Source organism: Balearica regulorum, chromosome 2, assembly GCF_011004875.1.
Source record: "Balearica regulorum gibbericeps isolate bBalReg1 chromosome 2, bBalReg1.pri, whole genome shotgun sequence".
NCBI classification, from domain to species: Eukaryota; Metazoa; Chordata; class Aves; order Gruiformes; family Gruidae; genus Balearica; species Balearica regulorum.
In genome coordinates this window covers 93,866,924-93,892,944 of record NC_046185.1, presented here as the reverse complement: position 1 = coordinate 93,892,944, position 26,021 = coordinate 93,866,924, and the positions used below count along the sequence as shown (strand labels likewise).

The 26,021-nt window shown below is 40.6% G+C and overlaps 1 protein-coding gene across 1 annotated transcript; it reads right to left on the bottom strand.

The window, feature by feature from the left end:
• Window positions 1–1,396: 1,396 nt before the first annotated feature.
• On the bottom strand, window positions 1,397–25,683 carry RIPK1 (receptor interacting serine/threonine kinase 1). The gene is made up of 12 exons (XM_075744942.1): window positions 25,381–25,683; window positions 20,715–20,926; window positions 19,079–19,232; window positions 18,467–18,604; window positions 15,856–16,084; window positions 14,863–15,012; window positions 13,492–13,568; window positions 10,180–10,270; window positions 7,367–7,930; window positions 5,607–5,678; window positions 3,231–3,380; window positions 1,397–2,305 (listed from the first exon to the last, which is right to left on the bottom strand). The coding sequence occupies exons 2-12, from the start codon at window positions 20,864–20,866 to the stop codon at window positions 2,019–2,021; spliced, it is 2,064 nt and encodes a 687-aa protein (XP_075601057.1). The 5' UTR covers window positions 20,867–20,926; window positions 25,381–25,683; the 3' UTR covers window positions 1,397–2,018.
• Window positions 25,684–26,021: the final 338 nt, after the last annotated feature.

The following is a 26,021-nucleotide window of genomic DNA, read 5'->3' as shown; positions in this document are numbered from 1 at the left end:
GTGAGACTTAAAAGCAAATGAGGAGTAGGGAATTGACATAGCAATACAGTAAAACCAACCTTACTGGAACATAAATGGACTTTTCAGATCTATTCAGGAATCTGTTTCAAATCTGTCCAGGAAGCTGTTTCATGAAGTAACATAATAGCTGGTGGTTGTAACACTGTGGACTGACACAGAGAAGGCTGGTCCCTGCCCCATGTATTTCTCTATCTGCTTCAAGAAGTGTAAATTATTATTTCTGGAAAGTGTATGCTCATTACACTGGAGAATGGTGTCTTTTATCTGTTATACTCAAGACTTTATAGAAAATTTAGCATGTTGATATGTCAAAACAGTAAGGCAATGCAATAATTTCTGAGGAATTCAAACTATAAATATCTCTGGTATATACTGATACACTCCGAGCTAGCCTCAATGGAAAGGAAAATATGGGGTTTAGCCTATGTTAATAAATATATAAATGCTCCAGTATCTGGCTGGATGACACACTCTTTGTATTGATTTCTGCTAAACTCTTCATTTGGGGGGCATTTGCGTTCTTGCCTTATGTGAAGTAGGTTTAAAGATGACAAATGTGTTGGTGCTTCCTATGATTCAGGTTTCATTTTGCTTCTGCTAAAACGGTGGCTGCTGTATCAAAGAGCAGAAACCCATTCCAACTACTGTTTTATTAAACTGTTAGCTTTTTTTGACAATGACCAGAAGCTAGTGAACACTTACTGATTTTTTTTTTTTTAATTTTTTTTCTCTCTACAGCATAAAGAACAATCTGGTCTAAAACATCTGCTGGAAATATTAATAGATTTGATGGAAATTGAAGGACTATACCCTCTTAGGATGAGTTTGGCATAATTATTCTTAAGGCATAAAAATTTACAGCTCGGTAATTCTTCTTTCGTAGATTTTGCACACTGAGATAATGTCAATACTTGTAAGAGTGGCAATGAACGTTTCCAGGCACTGGGATACCATCACCTATGCTACAGAGCTGTTCCAGTGTTCCTTGACACAACTTCAGCTCCATGAAATAGCTGTTGCACAATATTTTTGAGGTTTAAAGAATTCGTTATCCTGGCAGCAGTCTGTGGCATGCTACCTAACTTCATCACCCAGGAACATTCCCAGGCACATTTAATTTACTATAATAAATGCAGCCTCAGAGATTCAGAAACTGGTAGTGCTCTGAGCCCCCAGAGTGAGTAAAAGAAGACCTTCTGTCACTTTCCCTTTCCCAAAGCTCTCATGTTCCCAAGTTTTTACCTCGGATTGCATAATTTCTTTTTTAACTATTTCATAAAGCATATGAGAAGCTTGTAAAATATTTTCTATCAAGCAATGTAAAAATATAATGCAATATTAACCTGTGAAAGAAGAGTATTTTATCATTTATATACTTTTAAAGCAAAAAATCAGTTTTGCTTTTATTCACACTGCTTTTCTGCATAACTCCAGGCATCTGCATTTAAAAAACATTAGAGAAAAAATTAAAAATAATACATTGATTTAGAGTAATCTGAGATAGTGCTGTAAGGATTCTAAGTATTGGCACTTCTGGCAAAATTTAAGCATTGATTTTGTTTTCTGTCCGAGTTCTTCCAGGACTGAGTCAGTCTTTCACATATTGTTACTGACCTATTAGCTTTGTTGAAATGACACGCTTTTGTTCAGAACTGAACAAGGGTACCAATGTGTTTCAAGACAGAATCTAGAAATTTTGCACAACACGTTCTCCTTGAATCGATATTACAATTGCATTTCATTGTTGTTATCTTCAGACAATCGCTTTATTCAGAAGGAAGAAGCTTATTTGCTTTTATCCTCTGGAAGACCAATTATCTTCACATAAACTTTTTGATTTAGTGGAAGTATTCACTGAAAACTCCTTGCAGAAAAAAATGTGCTTTAAAAAGTCTGTGCAAAAAGGACAGCTCCAGAAAGTCTCTTCAGAGTTATTACTTGTTATTGGAAGGCCTTTAGGAAAAAATACTCTCATTTTCCCCCAGTTCTCAGTCAACTTAATCATCGTTGATTTGCATCAAACTAGTAAGGAGATCTAGTCTTTGGCAGCCAAAGAGGGCTTTGGCAAGCTTTCCAACTGTAGCACCTTTGGAGCCTTCCCTCATTACCCACTTAAGCAGCATTTGGTAAACTTTTTCTTTTAGTCCATCTCTTTCATAGTCGTGATCAATTTCATCAATCTCGGGATCACAGAAACCCAGTTTACGAGCACAGTGCTTCCACTGTTTAGCCAACTTTTCTCTCACTAGATTCAGATGTTTCTCAGTAAGGACAGTAGAATTGTCTGCAAAAAGAAAAAGAGTATGAGAAAATGGCATGGTTTAACACTTCTTCTGCTCCTTTCGCTCTCTCATCTGTCCTCCCCAAACTATTCGTAATATCAGGAGACCGAATTTTAATGATACGATCAGAAGTGGGTTTCATGGAGGCAGTATTACCCAACAATGCCAGGAAAGAAACTCCCAGTTAGAACAAGTGTATTAGGTCAGTTGCTGGACTTGCGTTTTGATCTGAGGCTATCATAGTTCGTCACTTAAAAACCTGCAAAATTGAAAAACTTCTTCCTAGAGTTTTTATACAGCTCACTGATGTCTGTATGATACGTTTTATATTCTGGGACGCTATTAATTTGTTTACTTAAGAATACAGAGGGATAGTTTAATTTATTTTCATTGGTCAGTACTGAATTAAACTTCAAAATCTTCCAATTTCTACCTGAATGAAGTGGCCATGGCTCCAAGCCTGTCAGTGTTCAAGAAGTGTTTGCACAATGCTCTTAGATATATGGTTTAAGTTTCCGTGTGTGGTGTCAGGTGCTGGACTCAATGACCTTTATGGGTCCCTTCCAACTCGGGATATTCTATGATATAAACTATAAATCAGGTGAGGACTACCAATCCTGACCTTGCTTCTACCAATGTGAGTGTGGTTATTCCTCTTGTTTTTATGCATATACATCTATACTTGTATTTGGTGTCTCATAAGAGGTCATAAAACTACAGGACAAATGAGGTACATGGTATTACAAACAGTATTAGCACAAACCCTTACTTGTTTTATATGGTCTTGAGTATGTAGAAGAAAAGGACCCAGTTATTTCTCAAGTATCAGAGGGAGAAAGTTGTAGTGCTTTTATACATTCTAAACCAAATGATTCTCAGATAAATATATGGGAGAATACATCAAAACTAGGGAGATATTTCTCTTACCAAATATACCCATTGCTTCGTAATGCGTATAAGTTGCTTCTGTAACAGGAGAAGTGCTGATGTGTTGATTTTGCTCTTCAATCTTCATGTGATTGTAGGATCCAATTTGAATTCCAGAACTATTACTTATGTTGTACCTGATTGAATCTTCTGTATAAGGGAATTGAATACAATTGTATAAACAACTGCATATGGCCCAAAATGTCAAGAAGTAACATAAGGAGGAAGAAGGCTCTGCTAATAAGGGAGGTGATTAAATGTTTTTATTGCATGTAATGTAGAAATGGCCATTTACTGGCAACTGTGAGCGTTTTTTCATTATGTAGTGTGACATAAATGTACTTTAGTGAAAGTCCATCCTATTCTATGTCTATTATGACAAAGTGTCATAACCAAGCCTTACACGCTGGTAGTTACTATACTGTGAATAATGTTCCCTGTGCTGTAGGAATGTGTAGTAGCAGCCTTGCTTTTTTTTGTTGGCTAACAGCTTCAGGAGGTCAGTCTTTACTTGAAAGCACTTTTCATTTAAATCTTAAAGCCTTACTTTGATTTTCAGCTTTACTTTTCATAGATGTTAAGTTCAGGTTTACAGTTATGATTTCAAAGTTCTGTGAGACTACAGAAAATCACTTCTAGTTGTTCATAAGATTTCTGTACTCCATGTTATACTATGCTGTCTTGATGGCATCTCTGTTTTGCAATGTATTTCTTCCCTGCTATCTAAGAGTCTATCTTTCAGTTGTATCTATTTTCACAGTGAATCACAGGGCATTACTTGCTTAGTGTTTGTTTCAACAACATTTCTTCTCTTTATTTTTTTTTTTTAATTTTTTTCCCCCGATCTATTCTTTTGGTTCTAAGGTGAGACTAGAATGTTTTCTGAGACATTTTACCAAATGACCCTACTCCTTTATTTTAAGGCCGGAATCCTCAGCAGTAAAAGTCAACGTGTATATGCGCTGATGGCACAGCTAAATTGTGTGCACCTCTGGGAGCTTGTATCTGTGGTTTACTTGTATGTGATTAGTTAAATACCTAATTTGGTGTGTCTTGCTTACAGTTGTCTGATTTCCACACATAACGTGAAACTAAGTGACTATTCTAGTCCTGTTAAGTGACATGGGTTTTCTAGTCTCTTGACAATGTTTTCCAAGCTCTTGTTTGGATAATCATCCATTAAAAGTTCTAACTCTAGTTTAAATGGTGAATATCACAACCTGGGTCTAAAATTTAAGAACAAGTACTTAAAACAATAGACCAAGTTCTGTATGTAATCACGCAAAATGATGGTTAGATTTACAAACATCCTTGCTACACACTCAAATGTGAAGTGTGGAAATCTATGGTCACGTATGAAAATCTGACTGAATGCATTTAGTATTTCTTAACCTGTAAATGCTAGTCATAAATACTTGTATGCATGATTAGTTTCTAGAAGTTGCAGAAAAGGAATGCATTTTATCATGTCTCAATATATTATGATTCCTGTATCCTCTCCTTTTTTTGAGGTGAAGGACCCTGGAAATATGTTCATATTTAGCTAAAAAATGAAGAAATCTCTCATGTTTGCTATTTTCTTATCTGGTAACAAACTGAATCTAGCACAAGATATGAAATCGTGTACAAATGCTTTGTCAATATTAGCAGTAAAAGTTACTGTGCTTATAAATCTCCTTTCCAAAGCCTCTGCACTTTGCTTGCTTGTCATGTTTGGGCCATCATCTAAAGACTCTAAGGGGCGTATAGTCAAGAAGATGGAAACTTGCCGTTTCAAGTTTTCTTTCTCTAAGTGTAAACCACTTACAAACTGGACAAGCCTTGAAAGGGTTAATTAAAGAGTTCAGGGTGCCTCAAGCAACACGACTTGATAGGAACATATATTAACAACTGCTGAAAGACAGGACAGAATTTCAGGGGTTTAAGACAGTTGAACTAGAGAGACTTGTGCTCCAAGGAAGACTGATCAGCATGAAGCTTGCAGCTAGAAATTTGTATTAAAAATCCAGAGCAAGAAAGAACAGGTGTCCCAAATGCATGTGTGGTTTGGAAGTTGGGTAGAGTCGCAGCAACCTGATCTTTAATCTAAGAAAGTGACTGGTTTAAGTGTACAAGAGATTTTAACAGTGCCTTCCTGTTTTTAAAAGCTTTTTTACATAATAAAAGATGTTGTCTTTGATCCATCAAATACACATTTAACAGCATGTACAGGCCCTGCTAGAGACAAGGATTAGTTTTACATACAGGTACTGATAACTTCAGCTATGGTTAGAGGTATTAAGCAATAACATAAATTATTTCAAGATCCTGAATTTTTTTGCTTTACTGATCAGGATGCAATTCGCTACCAGGACAGATGAAGGCTACAGCACTTACCTGTGTTTACTCTGGGTGTAGGAGGATAATATGTAAAAGTTCCCATTGTGAAAGAAGTGGAAACCTTGTTACCTAAACAAAGAGGGAAAACAAAACAAAATGCAAAAAGTATTATGTACTTAAAAAGCAAATGTAATTAAAAATGACTGCCGTATTTGTAATGGTATGAGTACATAGTTTGTGCTCTCAAAAAGCTTTCATCTCTTTGTATTTAAGAGGATTGTATGTCCTTGAATAACTCTTGTTAAAGCAATGACCTTATCATAGTTTTGCTCAGTGACTAATAGCCTTAACCTTCCTTGGATCCCAGTGAGGGCAATGGGCTTCCACATGGGTGTACGAATACCTGACTACTAGATGGCAGTGCAGAGTGCACCACAGTTATAGACCGAGCTGCCTCATATCAGGTATTCAAACTGGAAAATTCCAAACTCCTAAGTGTGCTCTTACTGCTGAGACTGATTGCAGTTTGTATTAGCACACTCCTTGTGACCAGCTGTAGGAAAGGCATGGGACACCACTGCATCTTCTGCTGGTGGCAGTAATGTCTAGCAGAGATGTAACTTCCTGCCCAGGGCAGCAATCGATTTGGATGCTCACAGATGAGCTCTGCAACTCGTGATGGGGCAGTAGAGTGGATGGGTTATGGTCACCCAACAAGTCAATGGAAGAGCTGCAGTGCAGTTCTTCTGCATCTCGGTCTGCTATCTGCTACACTATTGCATGCAGCATCCCTATAATAACTGTTTTCTTATTTCAAACAGGACTTGACTTTATTAGCGATGTCGACACTTCTAATGCCTGCCTTCTGACATGACAGCTCTCAGATTCATTTCAGTAAATAAACTCACATAAACAACTAATCACAGCCTCTGGATAAATAATTTAACAGAATAACACCTTTGTGGCATTCTGCCTGTAACAGCTAGGGATCATTGATTTTCTTGTGAGATTATCTGTAAAAGAATGTCACACTAAAAATAACCAATATTTAGTAGGAGCAGGGTAACATATCTCATGCTGTCTCTAGTTCCTAAAAGTTACATCTTACAGGTCTCTAGTTACTATTTATAATTTTTGCCAATGCTCAGTGTTCTCTTCCTTCTTCGTCTCCATACCTTTCTATTCCACAGCTCACTAGCAAATACCGACAGAATCTCCCCACCAGCACCAGGCAGAGCTCTCTGGAGAAACCAGTTATGAGCCTCAGCTCCTTGTTGGCTCCCTTTGCTCAGGGGTCTCTTACCTTGCTGCAAATCAAGCTAAAAATCTATTTTTCTGAAATGCTACAAGTGTTGTTTCTGCACAAGCAGAACTTACAGTATGAATGTTACATTTCTGAAAGTCAGAAGTTCTCCTTTGCTTTCCTAGAATGATTGGTAGCAGCTCTTGGTTTTGGTAGCTGCTGTTGCAGCATCCGCTGTCTGCTATGACTTGGTTGGTAGCTAAAGAGCTAGATGTTGGGTCTGATGTTCCCCTGTTACACCGATGCTTTAGAAACAGTTCATTCGAAACGTAACAGCCTGAATCAGTTAAAGCAGCATATTAAAGTTAAAGCTAGAGTGTTTTAGTGACTTGAAGTAACTTCAAGTAAACAAAGAGAATGTCATGAAATAAAGTTACCTTTGCTATATTATAGATCAGCTGTTAGCAATAAGCAGGTTGTTGTTACATAAACTACAAAACACTCTCAACCACTTCATTTTTAGAGAACAAGTGTGTTTTCAGAAACATAGGTGTTGAGGGAGGAGGAATCTCACCTGTATCTGTGTCTGCATTCTTTGAATACCAGTTTACGTTGGTCTGTGGCTGCAGGTTTGGGCCAGATTCAGGCACAGGAGGTTTACTTAGGCTAAAGGCACTGGCTGAACACAATCCATAGAGATCCTCTGTGTTTCCCATTAGAAGATTGTTAGGGTTTGGCCCGTAAAAAGGATCTACATTTCCCCGTTTTGGTGTTGTTGCAGCTGGCTGTGGCCAAAAATACGGATTAGTGTTTGATCCTGTTTTTTCAGCTCTTGAATATGGTTCATTCCATTGAGGAGTAGGAGATGGCTTTGTAAATGGATCATAGGAAACTCTTCGCCTCTTTTCTTCCTCTCTCATTTCAGGGGTGTATACTACAGGTGGAACTGCTTTATCCATCCGGCTCCCAAATGCATGGTAGTTGTATTCCCGCTGAAGTTTTCTTTCTAGATTATCAGCAGATGTAAATGAGGTCTCACAGCTCTCAACAGGCTGGTTATCAGGGGAGGCAGCAAACAGGACTTCATTAACCTGGCTGGTCATGGGACCTTGAGAGCTGTGTAGAGAATTAGGCTGATCTGAAAGGGAGGAAATTTAAATACTTGAAATGCATCCAAATGCAAGTATATAACTTGTTGCGATGACACTAGAATCTATTAATCTACCATTAATGTTATGGTAATATATAAAAGATGAAAATATTACTTGCAGCATAAGCTGTGTTTTGTTTTATAGAATGCCTTTACTGAGAAGTATTACACATTTTTATCTAGGAAGTACATGCCTGTTTAAGCTATTGGTGTCAATATCTTATTTACTCAAGTGGTGTCTGAAGTCACTGCATGCTCTGCTTATATTGACATCAGTAGTTCTAAACTAATGAAAGAAACAGTTCCTGGAGGCATTTGCGGGGTCTGATTTACTGGTGTGTCTCCACTGGCATTAACTGGAGTTCAATCAGTGCAAAATTGGAGTGTAACAGGGTGAAAAATAACACCACTGTAAAAGGTGTTACTTCATGCAGCACAAATAACTTGCCATTAAAGTCATGTATGCAAATGATTATGTAAAATATCCTAAGTATTTCGCGATGAATCCTTTTTGTCTAATTCTTTCTTCATAGTCCCAAAGAATACATTTTTACAAGTAATGCCTACCAGATAAAATAGTCTGTGTCATCCACATCCTTCAAACTAATTTTCACTATCAAAGGAAGCTCTGCTTCAGTCTTGAACTAGATTGAGTTATGATCTGGATCATGCTGCAGCACGTCAAGACTGTAAAAATCTGCTTGTTACTACTTGTTCTTGTGTTTTTAAGGGTAGGACTACTTTAGGTTTTCCTAAAGTTCTGAAAGCTTCACAGTTGTCTAGAAAACATTGTACATTGCATAAAGCAAGAGACTTTTACAGACCACCGTAGAACTGGAATAAAGTGTGCGTATGCGCTTCTATTTAGCTCAGATAATGCCAGTGAACTTTTTTTTTTCCAAATTACATTAATTCAGTCCATATTAGGCAGGACTAAAACTGGTTCCTTTTGATGGCTGTATATTAGTACACCTGCAGTCTGACTCACTCTGCTTCTTTTGTTACCGCTGCTAGAGAAGGAGTGGGAGGAATAAGCTAATACAGAAACAACCTCATCAAAAGTGACAGCTATTAGCAGTTCAGTATTGGCATAAACTATATGGCATCCATTCTCCAGGGCAAGCTTGATACGTAGGAACAAATTCTGTGGGATATCTTTCACTACCACTGTCTGAGTAATGCCCATTGACTGGAGAAAAAAAATCTGACTTTGACTGACAGGCTGTCAAGATAGTATCTTTCAGCAGTGTAGATTCACAATAAAGCCTTTCGTACTTAAAACACAAGAGCATCTTTAATCTGCTGCATACAGGATTATTTCTGCTAGGGCAATGTAACTATACTCATTTAAAAATATAGTAGTGGGGCAGCCCCACTAAGTCCATCAGTTCTACTGAAGAACAGTTATGGCAAACCTAGCTTTGGGAAAGATTTATTAGTTGCATGTTGCAGTTTAACATTATTAATTTAATAAAGTCTTTCAAATGGTATGAGCAAACTTAGCAGGATTTTATTTCTACTGAATTTGATGTTGTTTGTAAATCATTGTTGCAAATATGATCCCATATCTTTTGCCATTAAGAAACTTCGGTAAAAGAATTCCAGATTCACTACTACAAAATGATACAGTTACAGTATCATCAAGTATTAGTGAGACAGCTCTATAAAACCATGAAATGTGCAACTCATCCAAGATATGATAGAAAATATGAAAGAAAAGAAAATTAATCTATTGGTGCTCCTCAGATTCCATAGAGAGGAAGATCATAAACAAAGAAATATGTTAAAATTATGCATCCTGGTCATATTCAGAGCATTTGTAAGAAATGCTGGAGTGGGGGAAAAAAGGAAAGTCTTGATGAAATTAAAGCCTACAGACCAAGCAGTTGGCATGACTACAAAGATAGGAAGAAAGACCAAGTATAAAAAGTAATTATCCAAGTGACCATTGAAAAGTCTAATGTTAAAAAAAAAATTGAGCATCGAGAAGAAAGCAGAGTAGTGTAAAATGAAATGGCTTCAAACTGTAGATTGTGGAAAATTCAAAACAGTAAGCATGACTTTTGGGAGCCAGCGAGTAAATTTGATCTTTTCAGTGATTTACAATTCTTTCTGAAGTGCTAAATAATTGAGTCTCTTCATAACCCCCTAATGGTAAGATTCCTTACTTTGTATATGTACACAACTTTACCTTTGGCAGAATACACACAATAATGATGTGCTAGGAAGTGACTTACCTACTTGCCCATTACTGGTATCTTCTGCTACAGCATCTATTTGAAGGGACTGCATCCTATTCAGCAGTTCATTTGACTCGGGCCCCGTTTGCTGCATGTAAGAAAGAACAAATAATCAAGTTACAGGTAAAAGCTTAACCAAAGGGAGTACCTGGAGAATAGGAAACAGCATGGCTTCACGGTGAAGTGACCTGGATGAACAGATTCTGTGGATCTGTGGGAAGAGATTCCATACTCTTACAGAGGGCACAGCCTGACAGAAAATACCCATTGCTTTGCTACAGATGCGCAAAATCTTTTCTTCAATGAAGGGAGGAAGGACTGAAATGCAACGGCAGTATATAATACTCTGAGTTGGCCACACAATATTCTTGTTGACATGAGTATGAGCTTAATCCAGAGTGGTTTTGGATTGTCTGTTACTGTCTTATACTTGAAAGCTAGACTTTCTGCAAGCAATATTGGTGAGACAATGCTGCTGAGGTAAGGGTAGCAAATGTGCATCTTGTTTTGTGGATTTAGTAAGTATATTCATCAACAGGGAAGAGATGAGCAAGAAGATTTATATTCAGGTATGGCCACATTGACTTTTATGAAGAGTATTAGGAACAAGGAGTTCAGAGCAAATCTTCAGAAAGTTGTAGTACAATTTCCTTTCTGTAAACCCTCATCCTCACTTCACTACAGTGAAGACAAAAATCCATTCCTGTTCTATTCTTTTGATGCTCCTGTTGTTCAGACTTCATTGGAAATAAAAAATTTTTTTACCTGGCAAAATTATTTTTTAATTTTCCCCTAGTGCTGCTTACTTGTAAAATAATTTTTAAAAGTAGGGTTTTTGGTTTTAATTAAACCCAAGAAGAACTTTCACAGATTAAAAATCAACAGCTACTATCTCTTCCCCCCCCAAAATATTTCCTTAGAAAAGCAAAAGATGACATTCTAAAGCACATTACAACCTTAGGTCCTTAGATTTTACTTGAGTAACTGAACTGCTTGAGTGGGGAGGTTGGACCAGATGACCTCCAGAGGTGCCTTCCAACCTCAACCATTCTGTCCACCTTTTAGTTAGGAGGCTGTGGATTCTGCTTCCATGATTGCTATTGGGGGGGCGGGGAAAGGCTATGCCCAAACTCTCTAACTCGCATTGCTGCTGAAGCTGTACTAGTAGTTCACCACACTGACTTGCCTTGGATGCTGTATTCACATTCTGTGCCCAGATCGGAATGAATGTTTTCCTTCCTGAGAAAGTAAGAGACTTGCGGCCCATTTTCTTAATAGTGCTTTGGTCCCTATGATTTGAGGTATATTTGCAGAGAGCTAATGCAGCTAGTATAATTGGCCATGATCCTGATTTGGAGCCGCTATCATAAATTAGACATATATACTTCACATGGTGATTTAGTTTGGTCAAATCAGTCCAGGAAATTTGTATCATCGGTTTCATTTTGCAAAACTCTATTGCTTTTTTGAACAGTCACTCGGTGCTTCACAAACATCACACGTTCTCTAAACCAGAAACTTTCATTTCCACAATTATAGACTTGGTGACAGGAGGAAGTGCTTTAAAGAAAACTGTAAATTAATGGTTTCACAAAGGAAGTTGGTTGGGGTGTTGTTTGTTTGTTTCTGCTTAGTTAAAATAACTGTGTATGTACTCTTCTGAGCCTCACTTCACTGCAGAGAGTAAACCCCTAATGCCAGGAGTTATCACTGACAGCTGTCAGTAATACTAAAGTGAGTAAATTGATAAAATCTTTTATAAAAACATTCCATAATCAGCCCAATTGTTCAAGAAGTTCTCATTCTCTTATTTTCAGTCAGGAAATAATTATTTTGTATTATAATTTATAAACCTACAGCCAGAAAAGTGAAGAGAAACCAACTTGGACACTCAGGAAAAACATCTGATATAAAATTTTCCCTGTTGTTATTACTGTGATACAACTTCCTTGTCTCAAGCAGGCTGGGACTCATTAGACACTGCCTGAACGCAGGAAAAAAATTTCCAAGAATTTACAGAGGTTTTTTTATGCTTACTCTAAATCAGATTGTGCCACTTTTGAATCTGTAGGAATAACATTTTATTTCATGAGTGAGACTTAATGGATATATGAGGAGCTTTTGCAAAGTGTTGTAGGATCAATGTGTCACTCAGGTGGGAATAGACCTTGGAGGACCTCAGGCCCTCCTGCTCAAAACAGGGTCACTTACAGGATCGGAGTCGGTAGCTCAGAGCTTTGTGCAGTTGGGTGTTGAAAACCTCCGATGATGGTGACTGGACAAGCTCCTTAGGTAACTGCTTGGGTGTCCTCATGAGGAAAAGTTGTGGGGTTTTAGTTTGGTGGGGTTTTTTTCTTCTTTCCCCTCTTACATCCACTTTGACTCTCTCTTGTTTCAGTTTATGTCCACTGTCTCTTGCCCTCCTACTATGCACTGCTGTGAAGAGCTTGGCTCTATCTTCTCAATAAACTCCTCACAGGTAGGGTATGCTGCTATTTGTGTCCCCCCAAAGCCATCGCATGTCTGGGCTGAAATAGCCCCAGTCCCTCAGCCCCATCTCGTATGCCAGGACTATAAGTGCTGAGCAGATCTGCTCAATCTGCTGCCTGTGACACTACTGGTACAGCCTAGGATGCTGGTGGCCTTCCTGGCTGCCAGGCAGGCTGTGGCTGGTACCCAGGTTGCTGCTCACCACCACTCCCAGGTCCTTCTCAGCAGTGCTGCTCCCCAGTCAGGCAGACCCCAGTTGGCACTGAAGCCATGGGTTATTCCAGGTGCAGCATGTTGCATTTGTCCTTTCTGAATTTCAGAAGGTTTCTGTCACCACATTCCTCCAGCTAGCAGCCTTGCCTTTCTGACTGTATTGACTGGTGGTCCTAGTTTGGTGTCACCTGTGTACCTTATGAGAGTACGATCCATCACTGATAAAGGAGTAAACCAGGGAAGGTCCCAGGATAGTAAACCCTTGTACTACTGCAGCTGTTACTGGCCTCCAGGTGAAGTAGGACCCATTAACCACTACCCTCTGAAACTCACCGTCCAACCTGTTTTTGTCTGCCCATCCAGACTGTAACATCTGAACTTGGATACAAGAATGTTTTGGGAGACAATGTTGAGAATCTTCCTAAAGTTGAGGTAAATGACACACACTGTTCTCCCCTCATTCACAAATCCAGCCATCTTATCACAGAAGGAAGTTGGGTCAGTCAAGTAAGACCAGTCTTGAAGTAGCAGAATCTGGTCATAGCTGGGGTTGAGGAGAGGGGATGTGGGGAACTGACACTTCAAAATGCTTAGAAAGTTACTCACTTTTAACTCCTTCAGATCATCTTCAATATTTTTTTCTAGATTTTGATAGTAAAATGGCTTGTATGTTTGACTAATTTCTGTAAAAAGAAAAGAACTAAGTGAAAGTGATTTTCAATGAAAAATAAAGTGATTTATACTGTTAACAATTTTGATGGATAAGGATTGAATAAAGATTTATATGAAGTCAGAAACAGGAAAATTTTACATACATTTGGAATCTGTTCACATGGCTCATTTGGCCTTAATACAGTAACAAGATGATGATGATTTCTAGGGATTTTTGTTTTTCATTGGTGGTGTATTGCTTTTTAGGGTGAAATCTCTCTGCCTATGATCTGTGGCTGACAGCAACTTTCCTTAACTGGCCCAAAGATTAGTTGCCACATTTTAAGAAACAAGATACATTCAATTGCATCAGCTATTTGATGAACAACTATCCTGTCTCTGCTAAAGAAGGAATTACTGAAATAATCTACAAACATTGTAAATATCAGTATTTTGTATATTGGAAAGTTAGAAGCTAAGATGCAGTGCAAGCATAAACTCAATTCATTAGCAGTAGATTATGCACATTAAATATGGAAATAAGAGATGATTTCCTCTTGCTATACAAATTTCCTCTGAGTATTTAAGTATATGCCTGTTGTATATGAAGCTCTTGGTGCCCCTGTCTAAATCCAAATCTCCATTTCCTGTTATGTGTAGGGGTGGTTTTTTTTTTTTTGTGGGTTGGGGTTTTCTTGCTTGTTGTTGTTTTGAGGTGGTTTTTTTGGGTTGGGGTGGTTTTTTTTTTTTTTTTTGGCACTACGTATTGAGGCAGAAAGAAGAGACAAGAGGAGATAAAGATAAAGAATTTTGACTTATTTTGACTTAGTTGCTGAATGCTTTTGGTCTCCTTCCCAGACCATTCAGTTAAGACTTTTACTGACTGCAGGTGTTTTGGGATTTGACCATATGAAAGGATGATTAGCTAGTCAAAGGCTGTTGCATTGCTCATGGAAAGCTAAACTGGGATAGCTTTTGAAGCTAGTTTTGTTAGGGTATTTTCCCAGTCATAGCCCAGATATGTCGCTTGGTGTTATCTTTTCTGTAAATTTTAACAGATTATATTGTGCTGAAGACAAATTATCAGCAGGTATAAAGTATCTTAGCTCCATCTACTCACTAGTATTTCTAAAATCTGTAAGTGTTGGATCAGATCCCATTTTTAGTCCGGGCACAGGGAGTACGCTTTACTGGGCATATGAATTGATATTTCTCTTTTCAAAGCAAAAAATCTGTATTTTAATAGGAAAACACTCAGTTTTGTTTTGCTGCATTACAAACTATTGACAGACACATAACAAAAATAATTCTAAAGCAATGCCTTACCTGCAAAGGTTGGCCTTTTTTCTGATTCTTGCTCCCAGCATTGTTTCATTAAGTCAATAATTTCCACTGGACATTTTTCAGTGATCTCCTCTATGTCTGGTCTATTTCCATTCATGATGCCAAAGCAAATCTGGGCTTCATTAATACCATCTGAAAAATAAAATTTCCCATCAGATCCTGATCATAGGTTTTGCTACCTTTCTGTTGTTAAAAGAAAGAGTGAAGCGGCTCCCTGTGTGTTTGTGGATATGTAAAAGAAGACTTCAAAGATGTCTGAGTTACAGCTACAAACCTCTCACATTAGTGAATTTGAATCCACTGCCCTAACTTCCATGGATTAGAGATTCATTTTAAGAGTAATGGATTTACTTCTATGTGGAAGACGTGCCTAGTGTGAGGAAGGATGACAAATCTAGCTCTCTATAATCTGAATCTCAGTTATGCTCTTCGCTGGGTACAAACACAAAGATGGCCACACAGGCAACGTTTAGCCATTTAGTTAGCAAAAAATCCATTGAAAATGATAAACGCTACTCTGGAAATCCACGGTCTGCTCCTACATGCTCCTAACATGAGCACATCACTGCATGTTGAGAAATTTAGCACTGCACCGCTGAGAAACGGTAACTGACTGTGTGACTGTTCCTGTTAGAAAAAAACACACGTAATAGCCCACCTCAGGAAATAGCATACATCAGTCTCCATCCTTGCCTGCCCAAGGTTTGTCTAACTTCTGCCACTGAGTGCCGGTTTATGCCCACACCATGTAGATGTGAATAGATTGGGCTCATGTCTGTATTTCAATTCAGATGTTCTTGTCCACGCTTAGAAGTCAGGAATGATGCAACTAATGCCTCTTACTGGCCATGAGGTGCTGAACAAGGGCTATTCTTGGATATAGGCAATTTAATCTCCAAATCTTAATTTTATGACTTTAAATGCTTAACACTTGTAACTTAATTTTGTGATAGCATCATTCTGGAAGTAACTTACGTTCATATGGCTCTTTGTTAGCAAAAATTGCCCAAATCACTATGCCAAAGCTGTAAACATCTGATTTCTCCACAGGTTTTACATTAACAGAGCGTAAGTGCTCTGGGGCCATATAGAAAAGAGTGCCAACATTGTTCTGGCAAGTACTCTTGATGTGCTTCTTTCGGACAGTCTCTTCTTGGGTCAGCCGACTCCAGTTCTTAAAGGAGGCAGCACCGAGATCTGCAATCTGAAAAATGAGACACTCAGAGCTAGTGCTGTGATGAAGAGGAGATAAACAAGTATTTCATGCAGTGCTCAGTTTTATAATGAATAGCTGGTTGTCTAAACTTGCCTAAAAATGAAACAGTGCAAGCAACCACAAGAAAGGAAAACAAATTATTTGCCCTTTTGCTGTTTTTTTGCATAAATAAAGTATCACTGCCAACTGGGAACCATCAGACTGAACCTTCATTATTAACTTAACCCTACTTGGAACAATCGCACAATGTAAGGAAAACAAGTTTTGCTCATATTGACAATCACGTTCAAGATCTGCTTGCAGTGCTCGTGGCAGAACAGAAGATCCATATGAGAAGAAGCTAAAATTCAAATCCAGAAGTAATCTGTGACAGGCAGATATCCCTCCTCCCTCACTGCCCTTTCCATTTAGATTCCATCTAACTCACCTTCCTTAGATCTTCCTACTGAGAGGGGGAAGAAGAGGATCTAAAATGATGTGATGTGTGTGGCAAAGAGACATGGAAAAGGATAGCATGGAATAAGTTAAAGCAGGGATACCTGGGTACTGTGCACTTGACAAGGTGACATTGTTGAAAACTTAGGGTGCAGTGTTACAGTTTGACTAATGGCTGATGGTGAAGAAAGGAATCCTTCCCTCCTTCCCTCATAGACTCCTGTTACATGCTCTCTCTGCTCCTCCTGTCCCAGCACTGACGCTTACCTGACACTGAGAAGACCCAGTGCGAGGCAATCAACTGGCTTGCTGAACCAAGTGCTGCCCAACAGAAGGGTAGCACTGCCAACAAGGTAAATGGTAATCTGCTGGTTTGGCTTCCTAAATCAGGGCAGGGTGGTCTGATTAGCACCAGTGCTAACACAAGGGAACAGGAGGTCAACAGGAGAGGAAAAATGGAAGAAATGGGACTGCCTCTGTTGGCCACAGGCAGCTGTCAAACTGAGTTGTGTAACCCAATCACTTCAGATAAAACTGAGGTGACACTTTGCCTCACTTCTCACTTTCCTTTTCTTTCTTGTTGCCTCTAACTAGCTTATTGTTTCTCTTGAGTTTCTGAAGCTTTGGGCTAAATTTAGAGGTCATGTATTCAGAGGAAGAGGAAAATCTAAGTGACATCCTCCTGAGGAAGTAGGAGTCCAAGTTCATGTCTACAAGTGAGAGGAGGTCTAATGTGATAGAGAAAGATGTGACAGAAATTTTCCCACATCTGCAGTTTTCTAGAACAACTGTTTCCCTTTATAAATATTGGCAACGTTAGACACATTCAGGTGGATAGATCATACAACAGCTGCCTTAAATTATACTTTTGATCAAGCTGCTTAAGGAAGTCTGATCTGATTCTGAATTTGATTTTGGGTTCCAGTCAGTTTGTCATGCAGTGTGATGATAGCCTAGTTTGGTCCTGTCCATATAAGCAAGCTAAAACCCAAAAAACCCAGCCAATTTACATTTAAAGCAGATCATGATGTGGGGTTTTTTTTGGGTTTTGGGTTGGTTTTTTTTTGGGGGCAAAAAAATATAGTTTATACCTTTTATCTGCAAGCTGCTCATACTCCACTAGGACTTGCTACTATATTAAACTTATCAAACAACTTCTCACTATTTTCTGTGTGAGAAACATCAAGTGACAGAACTCTCTTCACAAGAATTTATTCTGTAGTTTCAAACTGTAATGGGGTGATTATTTCAGCAACTCACCTTCACCAGAGACAGGACATTTGATGAGGACTGCTGCAAATTCTACTCAGGTTTATTCAGCAGTAGGCTCTATATCTATGCGTCTTGATCCAAAACCCCACTAAAGTTAATAGGAAGGCTTTGGAACAGGCTTATAAACCATTCTTTGAAGTGGTCTCCTGCTGCTTTTTTTGTAGCTGCTGGCTGTCATTTAAAAATGATGACTAAGGGAAAAAAGAAGGAGACAACAGAAGAAAAGATAATAGGCAAAAGAAGGAAAGGAATAAAAAAGAGGAGGTGAAGGCAGGAGGAGAAATTACAGCAATAAAGGACAAAAGACATAATCCATAAGACATTCCATTTTGTTTCAATCTCTACGTGGTAAGGTTTGTTTTTTTCTTTCTAGCTGTTTTGTTATTTGCAGTTCATTAATTCTCAACAATGTTATTAATTTTTTAATACCTTTAGTGATTTTTTTTTTTTCTCCCCCACAGTTGGGGGAAGATTATGCAAATCTCAGGCTCAGAGATTGTATAGGCGGCCATACTTCAGTGATCCACTGCTAACACTCTCTTAGCGATAGCTCGCTAGACTACAAAGGAGTTCATCTACCAATCAGGAATACTAACCAATGTAGCTGAACTGGGTTCTTCAACCCAAATCACCAGCTTTCTCCATTTATGTTCTAACTAGTACCTTAATGTGGAAGTCTGTGTCCACAAGGATGTTTTCTGGTTTTAGGTCTTTGTGTACGAAGCCTTGCTCGTGCAGATAAAGCATTCCTTCTGTGATCTCCAGCACGAAACGCCCTTTCACTGACAAAGGCAGTGAGAGCTAAAACAAAGAACAAGAAGTACCATCTATTAAAAAATACTGCTACCACAACCAAATTAAAAAACAGTCTTTAAAAAAAAAGCTTCTCTGTCAGTCCTAAGAATACCTCTGCTCAAGGAATGGTAAAAAAAAACGAAGGTCGGTCTTGGATCTAAATTTTTGCATTAAAGTAATTCTAGAGTCGCTCCATGTTTACAAAAGCATTCTTCTTCAGCAAATTCTCCACATATCTGTACAAACACTCCTATAACTTTGAACGTATAACTGTGGTCTGCTCCTCTGTGATGCACAGGAAAACCATAGTTGTCCTCTCCTATCTCTAGACAAGGCAGGGCTTCCACTGGCTCTTTAATACAGAAAGGAGAATGAGAAACTAAAGACTCCATTCTCTGGAGATGCAGTAACACCCTGTCCCTTTCAAGCATCTTATCAACCCTAAGGAACAGGCAAGGGATGAAGCAATTCACTGCTCACTTTCTGTAGCACTTTCATCATGTTCCCCCGGTCCACATACTCCATCACAAGTGAGTAGTTTCCATCTTCCAAAATTATACCTAGTAGTTTTACCACACGGTCATGCTGCAGTCTGCGCATAATCCTGCCTTCTTCAAGGAGGGAATCATTATATCTGTAAAACAGAAATTACGCTGAACTTAGGTGCCAGGCTAGAAAGAACACAGGGATGAAAATGCTATTAAGTCATAACGAAAACGATGGCCAAAAATATCAACATCCCTAGAGCTGCTGTAAGATGAACCATACCCTCAGCTGACTTTTAATTGATACAGTTTTGTTCATGTCAGGTTATGTCAAAGTCTCTGCTCAAATGTCTTGCACAGAGACTGTCTGCACAGCCTGATTTTAAGGCCTGCTTTTCAGAAAGTGGATAAGCATTTTTTTTGAAGGTGCACTGCTGGTTGTGTACGTCCAAATCCCTCTGCTGGGGTGGGATCAGGGCAGGGCTTGAAAGAACCTTTGGACAAGGAGGATAAAGACACATTCCACTACCTCTTGTACAGGAAACTAGACAGGTCTCTTTCCCAAAGGGCTGGTATGCATGTTCACGTTCAAAATGGATTTATTACAGGGGATCCACCCACCTGCTGGATGATGATAACATTTATTAATGATTACTGGTTTAGGATGAATTCAAAGCCTAACTCTGTACCTGGGCCTCAGTACAACCCATCAATAGTCACAGGTACACAGCTGGGAGCTCACTAAGGGTGTTAAAGGAGGATGGTACCCATTATATTAAATAGAAGAAGGGGTGGCATTTTTACTATTGCTCCTCTTCTAGTCATCGGGCAAAAGGATGTAAGAAAATCTTAAGACTATGTTGCTTGCTAATGCTCTCCTACCCTGTGACTTAAAAGGAAACTGCTTTCTGCCTCTGTGTTCGTCTGTAGTACTAGAGAAGAAAGTGTTTTGTTTGCATTAGGCTCACTTATAAATTTGCTCAAGACTTTAAGGAATAACAAACTTAGGGGGCCTGTGTAGTGAGAAAGTAAAAACACAAACCCAAAAATAAACCAGGCAAACTACTAGAATCTTTTACTTTGTTTTCCACTGGCAAAATAAAAGCTCAGCTAATTTATTTATCATAACCCAAACTAGAAGAACATGGGGTTTTGTCTCTCTCTAGTGGATGACTTGTGGGAGAGTTTTAGGACTGTTATGGCTGTGAGGTGGTAGGGCTGCAACATGACCTGAATCCACTGAAATCAACAGCTAATTCAATCCTTGAATTAAATCAGTGGGCTCGGCTCACTCCTCTGTTTTTTCTCACGGGAGAGAGGGTTACATTCTTGGTATTATACATGTGGTGTTGGAATCCTCTTGACAGCTCACAAGTGTTTAGCTCCTAGTGGACATCCACAGTTGGACACTTGTCTTGAAAATTGATCTGCAAGCTTGAAAATATCATGTGTCCACTGAGTTCCTGCATTTCCTTAAGTGTGCAAGAGTCCCCTTGACTCTTAACAATACACAGAAGTGCTCACCTTGCGACAGGAAACAGGAACTTCACTGGAACAATGAGTTGAAACTAAAAAAATTGGCTTGTGAAGGGAAAAAAGGAAAATTTACAGAACTAAGATCTGTAACTTACTCAGTGCGCTGGGGTCCTGTATACACTTTTTTTAAGACTACATATCCATGTTTCTTGTGAAAGCATAAAGAAATTGTTCCAAATCCTCCAGCGTCTAATTGTTCTTTTTCGAGCAAATCCTGGGTGTTCATGTGGATGTCTTCCAGCGACATGTTTGCAGTCTTTGTGGCTTAGCAATTAAGACAAAATCAAGTACCCTAGTGCTTCTGGATCTGTAATACAAAGGAGGAAAAGAAGGTGTCATCATCAAGCGCTTAGCTGTTCCACTAAATAAGCGTCTGTGTAAGGAGTGGGACACAAGCGCATACTCTTGTGACCCTTATGAACAAAGGGCCTCGGTTTGAAACCAAAGATGCTGTGGTTCTCAGAGGATCAGACCTAAAGATCACCATGATTTATCCTGTCAACTCATTAGAGTTATATGAGGTCGATGTAAAACCATTTCTTCACCTGAGGATCTCAAAGTGCTGTTAATAAATAGTTTTTATCCATACAATATGCAGTAAATAAGTACTGTCCCTACACTTCACACCTGCAAAAACTGAAACCCAGAAAAATCGAGGGCCACTGTTCCAAAGGCAGGTAGTTCCTAGTGATTCTGATAGGCATCTCATTTTCTAAATTGCCTGAACAAACGCCTGTCAGGTGCCCAGACACTTATAAAACCCTAAGCTACCTTTTAGGCATCTTTGCAAATCTAGCTCTAAAGGGTTTGCTTGAAGCTTAAAACAAACAAACAAACAAAAGTTTTCTCTGGAGGGTGAAACAAGGAACCCAGCTTCTGTGGGAAACTTATTTTCACAGCTGTCTGAATTTAAGGAGACAAGTGCTAGGAAGGACTGTGGTGGGGATATAAGGCAACTTCTCCCCTGCCCCCTCAAAAAGAAGAGGAACAAAGAAATTGTGAAGATTTGCAGTGTCTCCTAAGTGCACCAAGAGAAAAAAAAAGAGAGCTTGGGGGAGCCTACAAAATGGGTAGATAAGTAAACCCCAGTGGCTGCCAGAATAATTTTAAACCTTTGATAAAGCTGTGGTGCTCCCTTGCCTAACACATCTCTCAGGAGGTAAAACGTTAAAAGAAGGCTAGACAGCCGGTACCTTCAGCACACACCAGCAGGCTGCGTTGCTGACATAGGTGCAAGCCACAAGCTCTGTTTTCTTCCTCACTGAACTTTTGCCTTAAGCACTTTATGTCAAGTAAGGGAAGAGTTTGCTGAGAAAAGACAAAGTCCAAGAGACCAGCAGGGCTGTTCAGCTTCCATTCCTCTTGGGTGACTGACAACTATACAGAGCTGGGAGAAATGCACCATTTCAAAGTGCTACTAGCAGTAGGGCAAATTAGCTCATTTGGGTAATTAAGAGCTCTAAATAGTGTAGCAAAGGGATTCCCAAATTTTTAAGGCTGGCAAGTAACTACTAACTCCTGTAAACTACTGAGCACCTGTATCACCAAATCTGTAATTGAAAAGGTTGCTTAATGTTGTTATGAATATCAGCTGCAGCCTAATTACCACAGCCTCTTTCTGGAGCCTGGGAACTACGGAGGTAGTGAAAGTGTCTGAGGGGAGAGAGATGTTTATGTGTGGACTTGGAAATTGTCTCATCAGTTCAATACTGACTAAACCAAAATAAGGAAGAGTAAACTTAATTAATAAAAAGGTTGTGACTGTAGAAGACAGAAAGCAAGAGCTTCCTCTTCCAAGTGTGTATGTATACTCTACGTGTGGCCTGTTGTCACGTAGGCTGGGAACATCCTCTCTACATCTGCAGCAGTGTGCTCTCCTCAGAGTTTTCTTCTTTGACTTTCCTGGATTTGAAAGGATGCAGAATTTGTTTTGCTGGAATGCTAGCCTGTGTTATGAACACAGGACTGAGGATATGGCTGCGTTTGTTTAGTAAGAAGGTAAGCTCTGCTATGCCTAATAATTGTTAGAGGAGATTGTTGTTGTGTTTTGTTGTTGTTTTTTAAAAAATCCTTTATAGTTAATCAAATAGCTGAGTAACAAATGACTTATAGCAGTGCAAAGAATACTGGCTGTTGCTCTCATAGGTGACCTTTGTCTCCCTGGAAGTTTCTGGTGATGGTTCTCTGGCTTTCTTGAGGTGGTGCTACTGACTGTTGTGCACATGGGGTGGTTGTCACAGGTACAAAGCCCTGATTTCAGTCATGAGGCTTTAACATGGCATGAACTAATGTCTTGCTTCTTTATCTGGGGTCTCCCTTTCAAGAATTTGTTTAAAGTCACGTATCTATGGTAATTTTTCCATGCTAACAGTAATTATGTATCTAGGTAGTAGTTACTCTTGTGAGAATTGCACGTGCTCTTCTTGTGAACGTAAAATAGATGTGTATTTTTGAATGCTTAATCTCTAAAGTTGCATTAATACTATTGATAGCTCAGGCCTGCCGTTCAATACCATATAACTTGATGAAAAACAGCCCTGCCTCAAATTGCAACAATACAGGACCTTGTTCCTATTTACATTGCTAATAGCAGTTCCTATCACGCAGCGTGTAATCATTGTAACCAGAGGGCTTGGAAATTCAGTAGTAATTATTTCTGAAATCATGAGGTAGCTGCTGAAATGAACCAGGTAACAGTCAACTCAGAGAATTTTCTCCTAAGATGGGAGGGAACCCTTCTCCTTGGGCATGCTACTGTTAGGATGCTACTACTTTTTTTTTGTTATTAAGTAGTGAGGTACTCTGTGTAAAAGCTCTTTGATCTTAACACTTATTTCAAACCTGAAGTTTTTTGTAGGAGGGAAGGCAATCTATAGCCAGGTTTTTAAGCAAAGACTTCTGGTATTTGGTATATTTTGGTATACTGTTTAACATGAAGCATTGCCTGATGCTACCTGGAAATACCAGATGACACAGAAATCAAGGAGGGAAGCTAAAAGGCTCAAGTTCATTTCAAGCTTACTGCTTTTTATTGAGATACATTGTGATTCAAATGTATCCTCAGTGCCTATGATTATACAACATCTGCACTGGTGTATCTGTGGTGAAGAGAATTCTGTAGCTTCTTTAGCCTAACCTTACATAAGCTACGCATACTTACAGGGATTAATTTGTGTTCTATAAGGTAACCCAGGTAACCCTCATCCATACGCTTTGTTGATTACACAGCAATTTTTTTCTAATATACTATTCTGAACATCTGTGTTAGGGTGGGTTCATGTTTAACAAGTACTAACATGTATTATGAAAAGTTTGCACACAAGTTGCAAAAAAAAAAAAAGAGGGATTTTTGCCCACCAGTATGTTTGGGTTTTCTTTAGAGAAGGATAAAAGTGTAATAAGTGGGATAAACTCCCAAGAATCATGACCTGGTTGTAATCGGGCCTGATCATCATACAGAAGCGGTTTGCTCTATTCTAATGATTTGTTACCAATCTGATGTAGCTCTGGTGTAGCCTGCACAATTAAGGAGGATTGCTGAGCGCGTTAGCACAGAAATATGAAAGAAGGTCACATGGTAATTGCAGCCTTTTTGGTCTAATGATACTCAGTTCTTGAGAGGTGTTACAAGGTATATCAGAGAAAGTGAACAAGTTTGCAAGTGTCAAAACTTGTGGCTGCTTAGTTGTCAGTTAGGAATGGAAGGGAATAGCAAACAGAAGCCAAAGCTGGTGTCACTGATATGGGTAAGAGGAAATAAATGGAAGGGTTCCTGCAGCTGAAGACAAAAATACTGCATGTGCAGAAGATGTTTCAAAAGCTGTCAGTGCATCTCAGCTCTATTGCTGTAACTCTCATAACCTGTTCCGTCTAAACCTTTCCCTTCTGCTCAGCTCTTTCAGCTGCTGCATCTTCTCACTGAGGAATGATTTCTGTTGTTTTTTCTTTTGGAAATAGCAAAGAAAATACCAATGTCGGGTCAGCAGCAGGTTACAGAAGGGATCCTGTGGGAACGTGAGGAGTGTCGAGACACGGGAAGCAAAGGTGTTTCATAGGACCAGAGCAGAGGGAGGGGGGAAGGGGCTCCGTGCGGCAGCTTGTACCAGTACAGCTGTGTCACAGTCGGTTCTGGTTGAGGACAGAAATGCTCACAAAAAGGTGTGTTCTTGCACGGGAATGAGAACGGGCTGTCTCGGCGGAGGCACGTCGTACTGCCGTGGCTGTCAGAGGAAGGCGGGACCTGGTGCCGGGCCCTCCCGGTCAGGCCGCGCTCGGCCCCGGCCACCCAGCTGGCAGCCGCGGCGCCCTGGGCGAGGAGCGCCAAGCGCATCCGCTCGCCGTGATCTCGGCAGGACAGCCGGGGCCAGGAAGCCCTAACGCGGGTTTTCTCTGGCCTAGTTCCTCGTTGGCCGACTTGACATGTCCTCCTCCTTCTCCTCCCAGCGGCTTCCTGCCGCCTCGCCTCGCACGCACCGCTTCCCCCGCCGTGCCGTTTCCCGTCGCAGGGCGACACGACCCTCCCCAGCGCCGCCGTCGGCAGGTGGGGGACGGGGGCGGCGGGATGCGCCGCAACACCCCCGGGCCACCTCATCCCGGGGCCCGTCATCTGCCGGCCCGTCTCCGGCAGTCCCCTGGGATCGGCACCCGGACCCCGCAGCGGCGCCGCCTTCACAACATGGGGGCGGCGCGGGGCTTTCGGTTTCGGCAGAGCAGCCCGGGTCTCCCTCCCACCCCCGCCGTTCCCGGTCCGCGGTGCCTTACCGTGGCTGCGGGCCGCTCTCCTCCGTCCTGCCGCCTCCCTCGGGAGGGCCCGGCGGCGTGCGGGTGCGTCCTCACCGCCCCTTGCGGAGCGCCCCGGCCCCGCGGCGGCGGGAGGAGGACCCGACCCGTCCCGTCCCGTAGCCGCGCCTGCTCGGAAGCGGAGGAGGCGGTGCGGGCTCGTCCAAGGGCGCCGCGGACCTGCCGCTCCCGGGGCTGCGAAGTGACTCGGTCGCCCCCTCCGCCGGGAAGCGGGGTGTGAGCCGTGCTTGCCCGAGCCGGCCGGGCGGCGGCAGCCAGCACCGCCGCCTCCCTCTGCCAGCTGCGGAGCCGCCGGCACCGGGAAGGAATGGGCTGCCAGAGCCCACGAACGGTGCAAACCTGGCCACGCCACCACCGTGACTCACAGCAGTTGGGAGGTCGATGCTGGTGGAAATGCGTTTCTTTGTTGTGGTTTTGGTGCCGAAGGGGCAGCTTTTCATTTCAGGAAGGGTGGAGGCAGGATTTTCTGTTTGTCAACAGAATGACTGTAACGGGCAACAATCACAGGGGCAGCTGCAGAAATAGGTAACCTGAGAGGACCACCGTAAACCATTTATTCCATCCTCTTGCAGAGGTCAGGCGTGTCTAGGGCATCTCTGACA

Excerpts from the sequence above, each read along its gene's own strand:
- RIPK1 (XM_075744942.1), bottom strand. The coding sequence starts at position 20,866 with ATGTCGCTGGAAGACATCCACATGAACACCCAGGATTTGCTCGAAAAA. Across the intron at positions 16,085-18,466 it reads ACACAGACTTCCACATTAAG|ATTGCAGATCTCGGTGCTGC; the intron begins GTACTAGTTAGA and ends CTCATTTTTCAG. Across the intron at positions 15,013-15,855 it reads TAACAAAGAGCCATATGAAC|ATGGTATTAATGAAGCCCAG; the intron begins GTAAGTTACTTC and ends TTTATTTTTCAG.